This window comes from Temnothorax curvispinosus, unplaced genomic scaffold (genome assembly GCF_003070985.1).
Source record: "Temnothorax curvispinosus isolate PA1 unplaced genomic scaffold, ASM307098v1 QBEX01011890.1, whole genome shotgun sequence".
Taxonomy (NCBI): domain Eukaryota; kingdom Metazoa; phylum Arthropoda; class Insecta; order Hymenoptera; family Formicidae; genus Temnothorax; species Temnothorax curvispinosus.
In genome coordinates, this window is record NW_020221670.1 from 83,742 (window position 1) to 101,792 (window position 18,051).

Here is an 18,051-nt window from a genome sequence, read left to right on the forward strand (position 1 = left end):
CGACTCGACGATACGTCAGATTTCTGCATTACCGACGGTATCACCGAGCGGCGCGCGCAAATTCAATTATTCTTATAAATATATTGATCACACGCAATTACGCGTTTCATAATTAAAGGCTTGCGCAAAGGAGTAGACAATGTTTAATAGCAAAAACGTGACTGTATTTCATAAAAGCTTGAGTAAAATACATACTATATAGCCGTGAAGCATATCTGCGTAATTACAATTATTCAATAAGAATCTTTTACGTTATCATAAAATTCTATACCATATACGACCACTTATGTATATATATATCGAGCGATACGTATACACACACGTGTATTTTATATGTATAAACACCGTTCGATACAACATAATAAACAACGCTTTCACCTGATTCTCGCATATCGTTTAATGTATAATACACCTGTTATAAACAAGGGTTCTCAGGGCATGTAGCGACAGTCACCTTGCATTACGAGATCGGAGGAAAAAGAAGTGCGCGAGGGAATCACCCGCGCATGGATATGGACTTGAAATGAATCTTGTAACAAGCGACGGTCGATCTCGTACGTTTCTCTCACGTTTCCTTCGCTTCTCGCATCATAATTCATGGTAACCAGCGTACATAAAAAATCTTCAAACAAAAAAAACCAGACGATCCTTCGGTATTGACCTCTACAATTTTTCAAAATCTCAAGATCCAAGCCTTCCAGATTCCGTAAGCCTGAAACGAAGAGATTTCCTCGAAACTTCGCAAGTAGGCGTCGAAAGATATCTCGAGGCCTTAAAGAAAAAAAAAGAAGGCGTTAAAGTTCTAAATTTTACAACTAAAGATATTGAAGTTTTAGAAATAAGATTTCGAGCTTCCGAAATTTGAGAAGTTCAATTTACCGGAACGTCCTCGTAGAACAAAGACGCCAAACTCTCCGATGTAACGTAACAGATTAACGGATTAACGCAAACGTGCATCGTTGGTATAAAAAAAACAATTTATTAGGAAATAAACTCTTGAATGCAAGATCTGTCTCTTATACGCAGCGCTCGATACTACGAGATCTTAATAGGCTTTCCGGCTCCAGTGTATCAAAATTCCCATAATCCAACTTTTCTGCAAAATATTCTAAGACTAAGGGATTTATAATTAAGGGACATAAGTTCTTGAGGCGATGTGTTTCTTACATGTACGGCAATCCAAGATTTCAAAATCCAAAGATTCTAAGAGCAGAAAACTCCCGAGACATCCGAGCTTAAGGACTAACGAATTTAAAAACACGAAAATTCTTTAGATGCTTTTTACATGAATTTTACGAATAAGATCCTAAAAATATTGTGTGAACAACATACAATTTTGTAGGTTTACATTGATCATTAAACAAAAATATTTAGTATTATGTATCTATATGTCGCAAGAATTTTGTGTATTCGTTTTTTTTTGCAAAAATAGAGAATTACAAAAAACCGGGACAACGTGGAATGAATAAAAATTACACAATCTTACGAGATTTCAGTAATTTTACAAAATCTTGGGCTTTATCAGTGATATCTAAGTTAAAATTTTTATTAATTTATATTTATAAATATATCATAAATTACATTTATAAATATAAGTAAATATAAATTTTTATTTATATTTATATTAATAATTTTTCTTCACTTCACAATATCCTTGTTCTTTTTTGTGGATTCTCTAGTGACTTGGGGAAAAAAAAAAATTACACGAAATCCCTGCGACATATATATATATATATATATATATATATATAATGTATATATATTTGTATTATACTTATAGACACTTAGTTATACTTAAGCGTTTAGAGTGTACACTCTATTTAGATCCGCAAGTTTAGATTCTCAGATCGTTGGACTGTTGAATCCTTGGAACTTTAGGGCCTTGAATTGTCACATTCTCTCTCGCGATTTACAATTATCAAATTCCAACTTTCTTAGATACCGAAGTTTCCGCGATCGCTGAAATCTCCCCGGAGTCTGACTCTACCTAATTTCGTATGTTTTCAGATCAGACAACTCCCATCCGAAGGAACTAACAAAATCTTTCCTCTAGAGTTATGCTTCCGCCTCTACCAGTACTGCGTGCGCTAAGTGATTACTCAGGCTCAAAGCTAAACAAATGCAATACCCGTTAAATCGTGTGAACACCGCGACACTACACCCTAGTTACTTTCGTTTATGTTCTTAAACGCACAGTAAGATTACAGTAATATCGCAAATATGACGTGTAAGACCGTGTATTCATAATCGGTTCTTATATTTAAGACCATCTTAAGTACAATCTTAAGATGGATTATGAATACCGGTCTAAATGTCTGTTCAGCGTTCGCGTTCAATATTTATACTATGGTTACTTGGAACATGGAAGCAACATGTCAATGTTTTTTTTTTTCCATTTTCTTATGTAGAACACTCAAACGATATTAATTACATAGTACGACAAAGAGCACGGTCTGAATGATATTTCAGGCATCATAAGAGAGGAGTCATCGAAGGAGCGAGGTATCGAAAAGGATCACTCCGCGACCAAGAGGCGAGACGCTTTCGCGACTGCGTTGTTTAACTCTATATCTGCCCATTTTCAGATTGAAATAATCACGTCCCTCTCTCTTTCTTTCTTTCTATCTCCCTTTCTTTCTCTTAGCCGTAGCCCGTGTGTTATACATTAGAGCTGAAGTAGTTAACAAACGGAAACATCCAAGAAGAAAAAGCGCCGACGATGGTGTCTCGAACCCCAGTACGGGTTTCCCGCATATCTCTTAGCTGGAACGCACCGTTTAGAGAAGTACCTTGCGCGCGATTATATAAAAGGGGTTTCTATGGAGAGCCCTCTCTTCAACTTGGCGACTTATGTTTTCGCGATGTCCATCGGTGATCCTGGATGGGGCGCAGCGACGGGATTCGGCGTAGGATTGGGAGCGATGGTCGGCGGTCCGCCGGCACTCACGATAGTGGGGGGAATCGCCGGCTTAACAAAACGATCCGAGGTGCGTCTGCTAGATGATGCCACAATATGTCCCTGTTTCAGCAAACATTTGCAAACACAAATAAAGAAAAAAACATGATAAAACAATCATTCTTCAGAAACGCCAAGAAGAGTTTTCTCACGATCATTGATACAATCGTTGAGCAATGCTAGATTCTAATTGAAGTAAAATTGTCTCATGGTAAGGAAAAATCTTTCTTTAACACATAATGACAAGGGAGATTATGTCCCACCTACTTATTTAATGAAATAATCAATTAGTATCCAGCAATGATTTCCTACATAATAATTTACCCCAGGAGGCGACGAGCTCGCAAACAGAGGGGCACTCGGCTGGCCACAAGCGTAGCATCGGTTTGTGCTGAAGCCTTCTCTAGACGTCGAACCTAGCACGTTAATACCTAGTGATAAAATATGCACTCGCATAAATTCGCTAAACATAAAACATGCATTGGAGAGAAAATGCCAATTCTATTCTTATAAATTTTTATATTGATATATTCGTTAGACGTTCCATTTATTCACATAAATTTTGACTATACAGCTCTTGTCAACTTACCAGGACTTAGTGGCCTTGAGGAACTAGGCGAAGGATTGTAGGGCACAGGACTGGATACCGTACGGGTCCTTATGTTTCCCCCAGACATCACGATTTCGTTGTAGTGCCGTTCCTCTTCCATCTCCAAGCTGCGAAAATCATGTCTGTGAGATTAGGAATAATAAATATCTTTCAATTCTAACTATAAGATTCAGTTATGCCATTATTATGAAATTTGACGGAATAAAAAGGGATACATTTCAAGATATTATACAAATAATTAGCAAAACTTAACCTACCTGGATTCAGACTCCGAAAGGTGTCTACACAAAGCCTCGCGACGCTCCACCTCCAGCTGCAGCTTTCTCTGCAATCTCAGATTCTCCTCGCGTATTTGCTTTTCCTCGTTAACGTATCGCTTCATTTTTTCCGTATCTAAAAACGACCGAGTTTAGGAGACTGAATTTGATGAACTTTTCAGAGCACATATTATGGAACTTTTCGGAACAGATTCCAATCGGAATTGTTTAGTTATTTCCTAGATCTCTATTGTGTTTTCTGGGGAAAACGTAATAATTCCGATTTGGAATCCATTCCAAAAAATTCCATAATACGTGTCCAGTACAGATTAGAAACTAAGATAACTAAGATGACGTCCTTACGTTCTTGCTGTGAAATGAGCAAGGTATGCTTTAATCTGGCGACCTCGCTTCTCAGAGTCTGAATGTGCGTGCTCAGGTTCGTGGCGGTGTCGCCATTGTTGATCTCCCTGGGTGAAGTAGGGTCCGAGACAGGTTGATCCAACTTGATCTGCAGTATCCTTTTCTCGGCCTCGAGCTTATCCATTCGTTTCCACAGCTTGTTCACCAACGCCTCCTGTTCCTGCTCCAGAGTGTTCTCTAACTCGACCTTCTCACGTCGCAGCTGCTCCAAATTGCTCTGCTTGGCCAACGTCTCCGCTTCCAGCTTCTCGATCTTTCTCATCAGCTTATTCACCAAGCACTCCTGCTCCTGCTCTAATGTCTGCTCGAGCTTGCATTTCTCTTGCCGCAGCTGGTTCAGTTTTCTTGACAAGTCGTTAGTAAGACATTCCTCCTCCTGTTCGTAGTGGTGAGCCAGAGTTTCTTTCTCCTTCTTCAAAGCCTGAATCTTCTTCAGTAGAGTGTTGCTTATGAATTCCTCTTCCTGCTCGGCTTTAGCTTGCTGCAAATATAGAGAACGCGAGTCTCACAATCAAACATAAAAGATACCTGCTCTCACTTTCAACAAATATAGAAAGGACAAATGTAAAATAGAAAACAACTGGTGTTTCAATTAACGTTTATAACTAAACTCATCTCATGGATTGTAGGATGTAATATTTGATACTGATTGCAATAAAAAAAAAAAACTGAGAAACAGGGAATCGCGACTCTCACAATGATGACAGATGCCTGACGCAGGCTGCGGTTCTCCTCCTGCAGGGCCTTCACTCGCAGCTTGTACGTCTCGAGCTCGACCTTGAGCACGCGGTTGTGCTGCTGCAGGGACTCGATGCGCTTCTGCAGCTGCTCGCGCGTGACCGGCGACGGCGGCATCATGATCGGCCCGCCGTCGATTGAGCTTGAATCACTCTCGGACGCGCTATCGCGATCGGCCATGTTTCTCTTCGCGGGTAAACGACAACGACGACAACCACGGCGACGACGTGGACGATGAGGGGGATACGCCGGTTATCGCCGGCCGCTGTTCATCGCACGCGAACCCGGGGGGAACGGAGCGTCCTGTCGCCGGCGTGCCCACGTGCCACGTGCCCTTCTCTCTCTCTCTCTCTCTCTTTCTCGACTTCGCGTCCGCTACCCGCCCGGGAGAATATCGTCGGAGACGTCGGAGTAATGCCGATTTTACCCGTAGCGTGATCGTCGAACGGCGGACATGTGCTCCCCGTATGTACGCGAGGGACGATACCGCAGAAAACCGATATCAGCTGTTTGTTTGCACCGCACTCGCCACTCGCTCGCCCGATTGTTTTCACGACCGCGAAAGTGGCGCGGCGTGTTCCGCGACTCGTTGCGCGTCGTGATTCGCGGTCAACCGCGGAGACACCTGGCGAAGGAGACCCGAACGACCCGGGCGACACATGCGTACGGGGCCGCAAGAACAATTTTGGACTAAACTCCGGCTACTAGAGCCACGGTGAAAGATTTTCACCGTGTTCCGGACGAATCCATCCCATTATAGTTTATAACCGCTTTGTTGTCGCGCGGTTATGATTTTAAAGAATTTATTGTGTGTATATATATATATATATATCTATTATTAATATTTATCGATAACAATTTAAAAGTTTTTCCCGTAGTTATAGTCTGAAATATATATAGCTCCCCTTATTTTTAATCTGTTAATTTCTCTTGCTCTAATTTATAAGAGTTAGTTCAGTTGGTATATCAGCTATAGGTTATAGGTTATTAATTATATTTTTAAAAGACGTGTCAGTTTATCAATGTTGAGAAAACAGCTAGAGCTAGAATTCAAATATCGTTTAATTGAAAAATATCGATTGATTGAAAAAACTATCGATTTTTTTCGATTAATCGAGAATCATCGTCCATTCCTTCCTCTTGTGGAGTCGTGATACGAGTGATACCACGTGGGTTTGCTGAAGCTGGAGTCAGCTCAGTCAGCTTGTATCACAATAATAAAAAGGATTCATGCGGCCGCGAAGATGAGCGACGCGGAAGTAGATCACAATTTATATGACAGCGATCAGGAAATCGCCAAACATCATTCGAAGCTTATCGAGGCCGTGACGCGGCTCGATAAGGGGCAAAGGTGAGAAATAATGACGAAGTTGTCATAAGAATGCTTGAGATTCCGATCTTACTTTTGTATATCGTTACAATTCTCATTGTATTTTTCCTCATTGATAGAGTGAAAAAGGCGGAACGAAGCGAGCCTAGTCTAGAGGTATCGGAGTACCATCTCGTAAAAAGCGGAGCAACAGATAAAGATGCGGTGTCCACGCAAGACCTGATCAAGTCGTTGGAGCGAAAAGGAGATCAGGGCAATATTATTAAGAAGCTTCGGTACATCCAGCAAAAGAACAAAGTTCTTCCTAAGCCATTGGAGAAACCAGCAGCTGAGAGGGTAATTTGCTTTGTGCAAGTTTAAGTTAATATCTTTTTAATTGAATTTTACCATTATTAATAATTTCAATTATCTTTATACTTTTTGTTGGGGCAAAAATCGATGTTTGATGCCTTTTTGTTAAGAAATTGATTAATTTTCTGACGTTTTTAGATTTAATTAATCTCTATAGTAATAATTTTTTGGTTTAATGCCACTGAATCTCAAGTAACTAGAAAAAGGAATTACAAATTAATCAATTAATATTGATCTTTTTCTGATATCCAAATATAAGAAATTGTTATTTTTTAATATTTATTTATCTTTTTAATATCACTATATAAAAATAATAAATCTAGGACTCTCGATAATGAAACCGATAAAGTGGAGTAACAATTTGGACAATTGAGAGTGTAATATGGTTATTGGTGTTTAAACTTATAAGTTATAATTTATTTAATAATTTACAAAGTCAATGACGGACCATATTGTACTCTCAATTGCCCAAATTGTAACCTCACTTTATTAGTTTTAATATTACCTATTTTTGTTCATTTTATTTATTTTTGGCTATTTATTTTTATTATAAGATCTGCTAACAAAATTATCTGGCGTCTCATGGAAAATAAAAGGAACTTTGTTAAATCTCTTATAGATAAAAAGGACAGTCGGTTATGACAAGGTTAAGGAAGACTTGAGAAAATGGGACAGTATAGTAGCTAGGAACAGGACAGCGGAACAACTGTCCTTTCCATTAAAACGTCTAACAGCAGTAAAGAATTCTCGAGCTTCAAAGATTCCTGCATTTCTGAGTGGTTTTAGTACAAAATCCGATTTGATGAAGAAGTTTGAAGAAGTAGATCCAACATTGCTGTATCCAGCTGAAAAGGAAGAGGAGAAGGGTAATAAATACAAAATGACACTGGAAGAGGTGATCTTGAGGAGGAAGGAAGCTGCCAGGCTCAGAGCTCAACAGGTACAGAAAAGTTATGCGGTTACTAAGAGATTATATCAATATAAATACAGAGGATAAGAAACAGATTTAATGGAAAATTATATTTAACTTTTTTGCACTTTCAGTCATACAAAGAGGCGAAGGCACATCGTCAGCGTAAAATAAAGAGCAAGAAGTTCCATCGGATCCAGCGGAAGGATAAGATTAAGCAGCAGTTAAAGGATTTCGAAAAGTTGAAGGATAGTAATCCACAGGAGGCCCTGGCGAAGTTGGAACAATTAGACAAAACTCGGGCTGAAGAGAGAATGTCGTTGAGACATAAAAACACGGGTCAATGGGCTAGGAATAAACAGATCAAAGCTAAATATAACAAGGAAGTGAGTATTTTGACTTAAAATCTGGATAAAAAACAAAACATCGATTTTTAATAGAAATTATTTTAATGAAAATGTATATCAAAATATCTTTCAAAATAACTAAATAAATATTACAAGCATTTGAATATTAAAAATATCTAAATGATTAAGAACAATTATATATAACAAACTTTTTTTTGTTAGACACGACAGGTTCTTGCTGAACAATTGGCCATTAATAGAGAATTGACGCAAAAAGTTAAAAGAACGGACAGTGATGAAGAAGATGAAGAAGATGAGGAAAATGAGGAATATGTAGAAAATGTGGAAGATAAAGAAGATGAAGAAGACGAAATACTATTAAAAAACAAAGAAGGTAACATAAAGACTGAACCTGAAATTGATAACTTCCTTAAGCGTTGTCGGGAATTCTATGATAAAAAACAACAGACGAAAAAAGAGGAAATAGAGAGAGATGGAATTTCGGAAGAGGAAAAAGGGACGTCATGTCATGATGAAAAGAATGATGAAAATTCACAAGCAAATAGAAGTGATATGAAAAGCAAGTTATGCAGTAATGAGAAAAGTAGTACTTTGCAAGCAAATGTAAGTGATACCAAAAGTAAATTACGTAAAAATAAGAGAAGCGGTAGTTTAGTTGCAAATATAAATGATCAAAGTAAAAAAAGTAAATCTTGCAGCAATGAAAAAAACAATACTTTGCAAGTAAATACAAGTGATACCAAAAGTAAATTACATGGTAATAAGAAAAGCGACATTTCACACGCAAATACAAGTAATATAAACAGCAAATCCTGCAGCAATGAAAAAAGCAGTAATTTATTAGCAAATACAAATGATGTAAAAGATAAAACTCGTAAAAGGAAAAAGAATAAAGAAAGTCCGATATCCGATTCTGTAGATGCTACGAGCAAACACAATAATAAAAAATTTAAATCACAAGACGTAAATGATTCCGAGGGATCAAAAAAGAAAAAGTCAAAGCTGAATCTAAAGAAGCAAGAAGTCAAGAAGAAATGCAAGGCAAACAAGAAAATGGAAAAGCAGAAGGAGGATGAAGAGGAGAATGAAGATTATTCGCCAAACCTCGAATTTGAAAACCCCAAACGGAAACCTATTTTGGATTCTCCATTAGAGGAAACGACTTCCAGGGAAAATGCACAGAAAAATAGCAATCTGACGAGTTTGAAGACAATAGCAAATAATACAACACAGGAACCAGCTGGCATTAGCCACGAAGCGGAGATAGACCCGAAAAAATACGTAAACATAAAGCCTAAATACTTAAAGACGCAGCTGCCAGATTTAACTACAGGCGGGGATGAAGATAGCGAACAGGAAGAGGAGACTCACAAAATAATGAGCGAGGCATTTGCGGACGATGACGTTGTCGAAGAATTTAGGAAGGAGCAGGAAGAGGAGGTACGTAATTAGAGTTTTAAATAAAAACTATACTTTTTATATGTATATAAAAACGTTTGCGCAATCTGTCACATTGCGTTTTTGAAAAAATGTGGTCTCAAAGTCTAGGACGGATCATGCATAACAGATTTCGAATAACATTGCGTTTCTATGAAGAATCGGCAAAAACTGTTGTAATAATCTATTATATGCAAAATAATTTTAGATGAAAAAGTCGCAGCCGCAAGATATTGATCTGAGTCTACCTGGATGGGGAAATTGGGGAGGACCGAACGTTAAGAAGAATAAACAGGCTCGTAAGAAAAGCCGATTTATTCTGACTGTTCCCAAGGTAGTGTCACGTAAGCCCGAAAACCAGGGGAAAGTCATAGTATTCGAGCACGAAAATGAAAAATTGAAGAAACACCTTGTCAAGGAGCTACCCTATCCGTTTACTAGGGTCAAGGACTTTGAAGCGAGCATCAGAGCTCCCATCAGCAGGACTTTCGTCCCGATGAACGCTCATTTGCGGCTCATTCAACCGACAGTGAAGACCAAGCTCGGACAAGTGATCGAGCCAATGGACGAGAATGAGTTGGTGAAGAAGCAACCAATGGTGAAAAAACCCCTAAAGCGTATTATTGCAAAAGCTGATAAGAAAAAAAATATTCTAAAAAGCAAAAACAAAAAGGGAGGTAAACAGAATGTACAAAGTGTATGATAAAATAAATTCTATTATTCTATAATCGCTATATATGTATAAAATTATTTTGAAATTATTAGTTAATGAACTAGCTGTTAATAATTCTATTTGTCTGTATCGCTGAAATTATTTTGAGAAAATTATAAGTAGGTATTTCCATTGAAAGTGTATTATTAATCAAGCTTATGCGGTAAATTTCAAGATTATGTTCACATGGATTGTTTACACATTGTTTACACGAACCTTTTTCATGTAAACAATATAAAAATGTATAGATTATAAATTGATTGATTAATTGATTACCTTCTTTAAACTATTTTTGCAAACAGTCCTACAAAAATAAAAAATAGTTTTTAATTAGATTAGATTGGCTACATTTCAGTTCTAATTTATTCATTAACTGTATAGTGACATGATGCTAATACAGAAACATTATTATTTATAGTTTATACTGACAATAAGCACTTTTATGCACAGAATAATGAGACGAATCAATTGGTATAAAAAAAGGCATATTTCCTTTAAGAAAAAATATGTAATTTGCAACACGCATCTGCATACTTTTTCTTAAAAGCAACTATGTCTTTTTTTCATACCAATAATTGATTCGTCTCATTATTCTGTGCATAAAAGTGTTAAGAACATTACCGAAAACTTAATGTTTTACAAGATATTTTGTATTTTATGTCAAAATACTAGAACTTTCAAGCCTTATAATTCCAAAAGTTCTTAATGAAAAAATACTTTATTATAGCGTTTTGAAAAGCTCTCGAGATTAGCTACAAGAATATGCATTGAAAAATAAAAATTTCCATTTAAGAAATTAAAGGTGTCGTTTACGTGAGCTTTAAACGACAATCCAAGGTGAAACCAATGGCACCATCCTATGTGCCATCTTCGAGCCAAACAACTTTTGTATAAAACATTTCTTCCGAAAACGTCAACTTTCCGAGATAATCCAGGGTCCCGACCTTTTTGTTACACCCGGTATATATGTGTGTAAATAAAAATAATCTTATCCGTTTCGATAAATCCTTTCAGCTTTCCTTCCTTCTACTCTATTCCTCTTGCAAATTCTCTGCTGCAGTCCAATACACTATAATCTTGCACAATGTTTTGATGTTTTATAACGAAGTTAACGAATCTTCATGAGCTCAGCTGCACTCACAATCAGCCGCGCTTTTGCTGTTTGCTTACGAGGGGATTAGAGAGGAGAAGAGAAAGGAACGACGGTGCTGCCTCTATCGCTGTCCCCCCGTACTCCCACTTCCGTCGCCCAAAAATCCAGCGAGTTTGTCCCCCCCCCTGGCCGACCCTTAAGAAGAAGAAAGAAGATCGTTAGCGCTGGTTAGTTGTGGTTAGTTGTGGTTAGTTGGGTTAGTGGTTAGCGTTCACGTATCACGCATCGATTCTTCCTGCTAAGTGTAGTAATCATGATTCTGCTCGAGATACACAATAGGATACTCGAAGAAACATTGACGAACAAAATCAAGAATGCCTTGTCGGGGTAAGTGTCTCGTGAGTCACACGGTCCTCTCGCCTTAGAGATCCCGGTGCCCGCGTAACCTAACCTCATTCCGAAAGACGTGGCGCTGGGGCGGGTGTCGCGCCTTCGTTTCTCCCCGAGAAATTCCCATTTCGAATAACATGTCGAATTTAAACTCTCTTCCCTTTTAATTCTGCTTTTCTCCACCTTCTTTTCAACTCTCTTCGCTGTTTCTTCCCATTTTACCTCGTTTTACTTCGAGATCTCGCCCCTCCTTTCCCCTCAGGATTTCGTTTCAAGCAGTATACAGTAAGACGTAAGCAGTAAGCTATTGACCAAGCACAGTCGATTATTCTTGAATTGTAAAAATCCCATTAGTCAATAAGTTACTGCTTATGTCTTACTGTATACTCCTGCTGCCATTGTAGACGACGCTATACAAAACGGTTTACTTCTTTAAAAGTAGATTTTTTTTTCTCATCATCTCTTTCACCATGTTTCTTTTTTTCACATTATTTTTTTATTTCTTATTTTAAGATCTTGGGAATTTTATTCCCATAGGTTTCATATCCTGGCTCATGCAGATCAGGGACCATATTCTTAAGCCTGCCTTAATGATTTTCATATGCGACTTTCTATTTGAAAAGCATGAAGAATTATCTCTATTCTTCATGTTGAAAAGCATTGAATTTCGCATGCGAGTTTCTTGAAAACGATTCGAGAATAGGACCCCTGTTAGTTGTAAAATCTTGTCAAATTAATAGTCTTGTGATTATTTTCTATCAGAAATATATGTTTTATTTGTAGACATAAGCAGGAGTCGACTGATGTGGTCATAGCAGACTTTGATGGAGTATTGTTTCATATTTCAAACCTCAGTGGAGATAAATCGAAACTTAGAGTAAGTCGACATACTTACTTGTAAATATCTTTCGTGGTCCTTTTGAAATAACTCACTAATTTTCTAATACTCATCTTTTTTGCAGATTAGTATCTTGCTTAAATTTTATAAACAGTTACAAGAGCATGGCGCAGACGAGTTGCTCAAACGAGAGTACGGGTCTCATCTTATCGCACCGGAGAGCGGTTAGTTTTGTTTTAATCATCTTGCAGCTTAGTAATTAATTACTTTAAATCGTTTTCCATTGTTACAGGTTACAATGTATCTGTTCTCATAGATTTGGAAAAATTACCAGAGGATTGGGAGGCATTAGTGAGGAAAGTTGCCCTGTTGAAGAGGCATTGCTTCGCCAGTGTCTTCGAAAAATACTTTGACTTCCAGGAGGAATACTGCGATTCTCCGGGCAGGCCAGTACAGAAGAGAGCTGTAATCCAATATCGAGACGAGGAAACGATGTAAGAAATATATCTATGCACGTGACGGCTCAGTTGTTACTTTTATTATTATTAATCTCCGTTAATTCTCACCAAGGTATGTGGAAGCTAAGAGCGACAGAGTCACAGTAGTATTCAGTACAATATTCAAGGATGAAGACGATATGGTCATCGGCAAACTGTTTCTTCAAGAACTGAAAGAGGGTAGGCGCGCGAGCCATACCGCCCCACAAGTCTTGTTCAACCACCGTGAGCCGCCGTTAGAGTTGCAGGATTCCGAGGCGGCGGTCGGAGATTGCATTGGTTACATCACATTCGGTAACGAAAATTTGACGTTTATTCTTTGCATTTGTTAAGTCGCGTCAATACGACGTCAAAACTTTCTAATTATGTATATCTTACAAAGAAAATTAAAAAAAACTGATATATAAAATTTTTTGTTAGAAATTTAAATTTCAAGTTTTAAGGATTTAATAATTATAATAATATAAGATTTATGTGTCATTTTATTAGTAAATTCTTAAATTTTAAAGATTTGTTGTAAAGACTATCTGGAAGAAATGTAATCGTTATTACTGCTGCGTATTTGTGTAACTTTCTGCTATTCATATATTTCAAGCTGAACATACAAACTCATATAATTCTACTTTAAAGCTCATATCATTTTATTATATATTTTTACAGTACTGTTTCCACGTCATACCAACCGAGAGGCTCGCGACAACACCATTGACCTGATACACATGTTTAGAAATTATCTGCATTATCATATTAAGTGCAGTAAAGTTTACATTCACTCGAGAATGCGTACCAAGACGACAGACTTTCTCAAGGTGTTGAACAGAGCGAGATCTCAATCCAAAAACACCGAAAAGAAGACTATCACGTAAGTTTTTACTCGCAAAACATTATAGACTAAACTGCAACAGAAATAATAAGTTGATCTTGATTGATTTAAATATATGTAAATTTAAATAATAATTTAAAATGTTTTATCGTAATTGTACAATTAATTTATAGTTAACGCCTCGTATTATTTTCTTTTTAGATCTTTTAAATTTATTTCCAAGTTCTTGCAAAATTTAAAATTAAATAATATTCTTCTAAAGTATATTTTTATTACTTACAATATCCTTCTTCGTCAAATTTATCACATTATCTACTTGTAATTCTTTTTAGGGGACGAACATTCATCAGGAAAGAATAAACGTGTCGTAACAGTGAAATTATTAACCGCACTAGCCGCTAATAATAATCTGAAAGTAAATTCTTTTATTAAATTAATTATTATATATCTATAAATCAATAAATAAATAAAGTAAAATAAAACGATTCAAGAATAAACAGAAAAAAGATCACTTTTACATACAATAAAAAATAATATTTACCGCAAAGTTGTTTCATCATGCCCGATGCACAGTATAATCATACCCGATCGAGAAAGTCTTATATGTGTCTTATGTGTCAAAATTCCAAAAATATGCATATTAAATAAGAGATTCTCTAATGTGACGTGTCGTGCGTGTGGAAGTACTTAGGAGACTAAATACACAGCACCGAAATATTTCAGAAAGCTTTCAAAAAACTGTCAATGAAATATGAAATCTTTCAAAAAAACATTTCAGACATGTTTCAGATATGTTTCAGAAAGCTAAAATGTCCGCCAAGCTGAGATTTCAGAAATGTTTCTGAAATCTCAAAAATATTTCTGAAATAGTTCTGAAATGCTTCAGAAATATTTCTGAAATGCTTAAGAAATATCTCTTAAATGCTTAAGAAATACCTTTGAAATGCCTAAGAAATATCTCTGAAATGCTTCGAAAATATCTCTGAAATGTTTCAGAAATATATGGGAAATATCTCAGATACTTTTTCTCATATTAAATTGTTTCGGATCACCCTGTATAGGGTCATCCGGAACAATTTTCTGTCCTTCATAAAGCCCGGTGTCCACGATGCAAGAACTGTGTCCAAGTTTCGGTTTCAGCCAATGAAACTGCTACTTTTCTGTAAGAGCTGCAAGTTGATTGGCTTAAATCGAAACTTGGACACAGTTCTTGCATCGTGGACACCGGGCTTTAAACATATTCTTAATCATAGTCATGATTTTGCTTCGCCGGAGGCCTGCTTATATTAGATTCCAACTGAAATTTACTTGCGAGTTAGTCTTACCATTATGCGTTGCCTAGCGGCGTCGTTGCATATTTCTCTGAAATGTTTCGTAATATTTCAGAAATATTCAGTGAAAAGGGTCATAAATGATTTCGATGAAACGTTTTAGAAATACTTCTGAATGATTTTAATGTTACATTTCAATATTAATTTCCAAGTTATCTTTTGGAAAGCTTTCAATGACATATTATTTTGATAAAACGTTTCAGAAATATTTCTGAATGATTTCAATTTTACATTTCAATATTAATTTTCAAGTTATCTTTCGGAAAGCTTTCTGAAACAAGTTTTGCTGTGTGGGTTACGTTGACAAGCAGGGTCCACATTATCGAGCAGAACCGCGAGCCGAACTTCGCCGCGAACCGATCATGCGTCCACATTATCGAGCCGATCATGCGTCCACATTGTCGAGCCGACGGGCTCACGCGAGGCTCGCGAACCTCGAATCGAACATCAGTGCGAACCATCGCGTACTCACCCCACGAATCTGCAAGCATTTTGATATTCGACTCGCAGTGTCCCACCAAAAGTCGGTATTTCGACGAAACATCAAAAGATGCTTTTTATGATCAGATTATACGCTTTGTCGGGTGGTAGACTGGTAGTTAAGCTTCGTGCTAGACAAATAATGACAAAAGACAAAAAATGAACGATGAAAAAAAACGTGAGTAATTGCCCAGTCGCTGTATTTGATTCTATCCACGTATGTGCAGTCTAGACGACTACTGATAGACAAAATGGAATGGTCTGATAAAAAATGTTTAAAATTAATTAGTGATTATGAGCAGAAAAGATTATTATATACAAGATGCTAAAAATCCCTAACATTATAACAATTTAAAAAATGCATATTTATATTTACAATCGTATTTTTAACGTTGCAATATATATTATAAATTTATTGCGTATTTATCATAGATTTAGAGTATGTTTATGCAATATTAATTAAATATGGTTGGTAACACTCTAAATATTGTTTTATGGTTTGAAAAGGAATTAAGCTTTGAATACAAGAAAATAATGAAAGCACGCATATGTATACACATATTTAGTCGTCTTTTTCTGTTCTCATACTTTTTTTTATAAGAAGAAATAAGTAAAGAATTCGAATGTGATAGTGACATGTGTAAAAAAAAAAGATGACATTATTGGCATCTCTGCAAAGAGAAAAAGCAAAAAAAAAAGTATGGAAACAGGAAAAGGTGAGTGAATATGTGAATATATGCTTTTATTATTATGTTCCTGTATTTGAATACAGGGAAAAGAATTAAGTTTTGAAACTTAATTCCTTTTCAAACCATAAAACAAAATTTAGAATTAATATTGCGTAAACATACTCTAAACCTGTGATAAATACGCAATAAATTTATAATATATATATTGCAATGTTAAAAAATACGATTGTAAATATAAATATGCATTTTGCATACATGAGAAGATAATAAAACCATTATCAATCCACAAACGTATACCTGTATTGATCTGTAATCCCGTACCTGTAATATTGATCTCTAATCAGTAAGCGGCGTAAAATAGGGAGTGTCGGAACACGTTAAATTAAGCTTTTTCAACCACACCCAGGCCTCCGATACAGCTGTATATTTTTCCTGCAGTCAGAAGTATCCTGCCGAGGATTAAATGTGCGTCAATAAGGCCAACGAAACGATTATATACTCAAAGTTCTCTATATTTTTTTCGGGGATAGGATTCGACATTTCGAACAGGAGGATATATATCGGATCCGAAATATCTGAAGTCTCGTTTGGATACCTTCGGAAGTCAAATTTAAATCACACAGTGTGATGGAGGAGACGACGCTGCCGACGTTCTCTTCCAGCTCGTCGAACGAAGTCTCCACGAATGGCGATGTGGAGGACGTGGTGCAGCAGTGGCTAGAGAACGAGGCGTTACCGGGCTTTCGCATCTGGCAGCTCGCCGGCATTGTTCTCTCCGTACTGCTGAGCATTGTTGTCGGGTTGTGCTGTTGCATTCGTTTTCGCGTGCCCAGAACGAAGCAGGAAATCGAGGCGGATTACATACGTAAAAGGATCACCAAGAGTTTCCGGAACGAGCTCTCGAAGATCAGCAACACGGAGATGGACGACATGGATCTGCAGAAAGGTAACGACGCAACTACCGCTTCGGAGATTGATAGCTACGAAGACTCGGTATGATTTATATAGTTAATCAAGGGAAAAAGAAGGAAGGCATGTAAACAGAATAAATATCCTAAAATTCGTTAAATAATAAAACGGAACGAAAAAGGCATAAAAATTGTCATTTCTATGGAAACAAAATTTCTGATTATATTAAATTTGGTCCATGTTCTATAAAGATTCCTATGTAGATAAGGAGGAATTTAAGGTATTTTATTGATGAAGCTTATTTTTGCACTGAAAGATAATGTCTCTCTGTATAATGCTCTGCAACTTATCTCGTATATGCCATCCTTTCTTTTTCATCTTGATGTAACTTCTGAGAACACGTTATAAAATACTAAACTCGCTCTTCGCACCGTAGCTCTGGACAGAATCCGAAACGAGTACGAGGAGGACGCGCCCGCGATAGCGAAGGAGTGCGCGGAAATGGCACAGCGGAAGGGTTTTCGATCCAGATTTAACGCTGTGTTCGGTGGGATGCGTGTGCGTTTCAACCAACGCGAGCACGCGGAATCGAATGTCATGATCTAACGACGGCGGTCCTTTCGACCTCTGATGTCCTGTGTGAGGAGATTGAAATACATTCCTCTCGAGAGTATATGCTCCCATAATTGTCGCATGTTATAACTTTAGGGATGTCGAAGGAAATGGAGCAAGAGAAGATGTATATTGAAAGTAAGATAATATAAGTAAAACATGTCTCCCTCTTCTTTTTCTTAGATAATTACCTCGGCACAAAAAAAATTTAAACAGTCGAAAGTTAATGACTGAAGAAATAAATATCAATTTAGGTGGGGAATAATGACGAGCAATAAATTGTGTGTGACACTTTTA

The 18,051-nt window shown here is 37.0% G+C and overlaps 4 protein-coding genes across 9 annotated transcripts; 3 read left to right on the forward strand and 1 right to left on the reverse strand.

Annotated features, from left to right (window-relative positions):
• Positions 1-142: 142 nt before the first annotated feature.
• On the reverse strand, positions 143-5,582 carry LOC112461953 (coiled-coil domain-containing protein 6). 4 transcript variants are annotated; one of them, XM_025027425.1, is made up of 6 exons: positions 4,943-5,582; positions 4,187-4,727; positions 3,824-3,959; positions 3,546-3,688; positions 3,281-3,372; positions 143-3,019 (listed from the first exon to the last, which is right to left on the reverse strand). In XM_025027425.1, exons 1-6 carry the CDS (start codon positions 5,162-5,164, stop codon positions 2,849-2,851), a joined length of 1,305 nt encoding a protein of 434 aa, XP_024883193.1. In that variant the 5' UTR covers positions 5,165-5,582; the 3' UTR covers positions 143-2,848. The 4 variants fall into 4 exon arrangements, with proteins under 4 accessions (XP_024883193.1, XP_024883191.1, XP_024883194.1 ...); XM_025027423.1 differs by having other exon boundaries at positions 3,281-3,387; XM_025027426.1 differs by having other exon boundaries at positions 3,546-3,673; positions 4,943-5,580.
• Positions 5,583-5,863: 281 nt separating this feature from the next.
• On the forward strand, positions 5,864-10,114 carry LOC112461957 (U3 small nucleolar RNA-associated protein 14 homolog A-like). Its single transcript, XM_025027430.1, has 6 exons — positions 5,864-6,335; positions 6,434-6,650; positions 7,285-7,605; positions 7,710-7,961; positions 8,145-9,383; positions 9,589-10,114. The coding sequence occupies exons 1-6, from the start codon at positions 6,229-6,231 to the stop codon at positions 10,081-10,083; spliced, it is 2,631 nt and encodes an 876-aa protein (XP_024883198.1). The 5' UTR covers positions 5,864-6,228; the 3' UTR covers positions 10,084-10,114.
• A 1,230-nt stretch (positions 10,115-11,344) lies between these two features.
• Positions 11,345-15,695, forward strand: LOC112461959 (probable actin-related protein 2/3 complex subunit 2). The gene is made up of 7 exons (XM_025027431.1): positions 11,345-11,572; positions 12,359-12,452; positions 12,538-12,637; positions 12,706-12,907; positions 12,984-13,204; positions 13,571-13,772; positions 14,066-15,695. Exons 1-7 carry the CDS (start codon positions 11,499-11,501, stop codon positions 14,091-14,093), a joined length of 921 nt encoding a protein of 306 aa, XP_024883199.1. The 5' UTR covers positions 11,345-11,498; the 3' UTR covers positions 14,094-15,695.
• A 651-nt stretch (positions 15,696-16,346) lies between these two features.
• Positions 16,347-17,968, forward strand: LOC112461951 (transmembrane inner ear expressed protein). 3 transcript variants are annotated; one of them, XM_025027419.1, is made up of 3 exons: positions 16,347-16,698; positions 16,857-17,179; positions 17,579-17,968. In XM_025027419.1, the coding sequence occupies exons 2-3, from the start codon at positions 16,861-16,863 to the stop codon at positions 17,746-17,748; spliced, it is 489 nt and encodes a 162-aa protein (XP_024883187.1). In that variant the 5' UTR covers positions 16,347-16,698; positions 16,857-16,860; the 3' UTR covers positions 17,749-17,968. The 3 variants fall into 3 exon arrangements, with proteins under 3 accessions (XP_024883187.1, XP_024883186.1, XP_024883188.1); XM_025027418.1 differs by having other exon boundaries at positions 16,347-17,179; XM_025027420.1 differs by having other exon boundaries at positions 16,347-17,226; positions 17,579-17,721.
• The last annotated feature ends 83 nt before the right edge of the window (positions 17,969-18,051 follow it).

What these genes read in the sequence shown, in the direction of transcription:
- LOC112461953 (XM_025027423.1), bottom strand. Translation starts at nt 5,164, where the DNA reads ATGGCCGATCGCGATAGCGCGTCCGAGAGTGATTCAAGCTCAATCGAC. An exon ending in GTCAGGCATCTGTCATCATT is followed by an intron (nt 4,728 to 4,942) that starts GTGAGAGTCGCG and finishes CTATATTTGCAG; the next exon opens with CAAGCTAAAGCCGAGCAGGA. An exon ending in CTCAAGGCCACTAAGTCCTG is followed by an intron (nt 3,388 to 3,545) that starts GTAAGTTGACAA and finishes TTTTATCACTAG; the next exon opens with GTATTAACGTGCTAGGTTCG.
- LOC112461957 (XM_025027430.1), top strand. Translation starts at nt 6,229, where the DNA reads ATGAGCGACGCGGAAGTAGATCACAATTTATATGACAGCGATCAGGAA. An exon ending in AGAAACCAGCAGCTGAGAGG is followed by an intron (nt 6,651 to 7,284) that starts GTAATTTGCTTT and finishes AATCTCTTATAG; the next exon opens with ATAAAAAGGACAGTCGGTTA. An exon ending in AAGCTAAATATAACAAGGAA is followed by an intron (nt 7,962 to 8,144) that starts GTGAGTATTTTG and finishes TTTTTTTGTTAG; the next exon opens with ACACGACAGGTTCTTGCTGA.
- LOC112461959 (XM_025027431.1), top strand. Translation starts at nt 11,499, where the DNA reads ATGATTCTGCTCGAGATACACAATAGGATACTCGAAGAAACATTGACG. An exon ending in TCTTATCGCACCGGAGAGCG is followed by an intron (nt 12,638 to 12,705) that starts GTTAGTTTTGTT and finishes CCATTGTTACAG; the next exon opens with GTTACAATGTATCTGTTCTC. An exon ending in CATTGGTTACATCACATTCG is followed by an intron (nt 13,205 to 13,570) that starts GTAACGAAAATT and finishes ATATTTTTACAG; the next exon opens with TACTGTTTCCACGTCATACC.
- LOC112461951 (XM_025027418.1), top strand. Translation starts at nt 16,861, where the DNA reads ATGGAGGAGACGACGCTGCCGACGTTCTCTTCCAGCTCGTCGAACGAA. An exon ending in CGACATGGATCTGCAGAAAG is followed by an intron (nt 17,180 to 17,578) that starts GTAACGACGCAA and finishes TTCGCACCGTAG; the next exon opens with CTCTGGACAGAATCCGAAAC.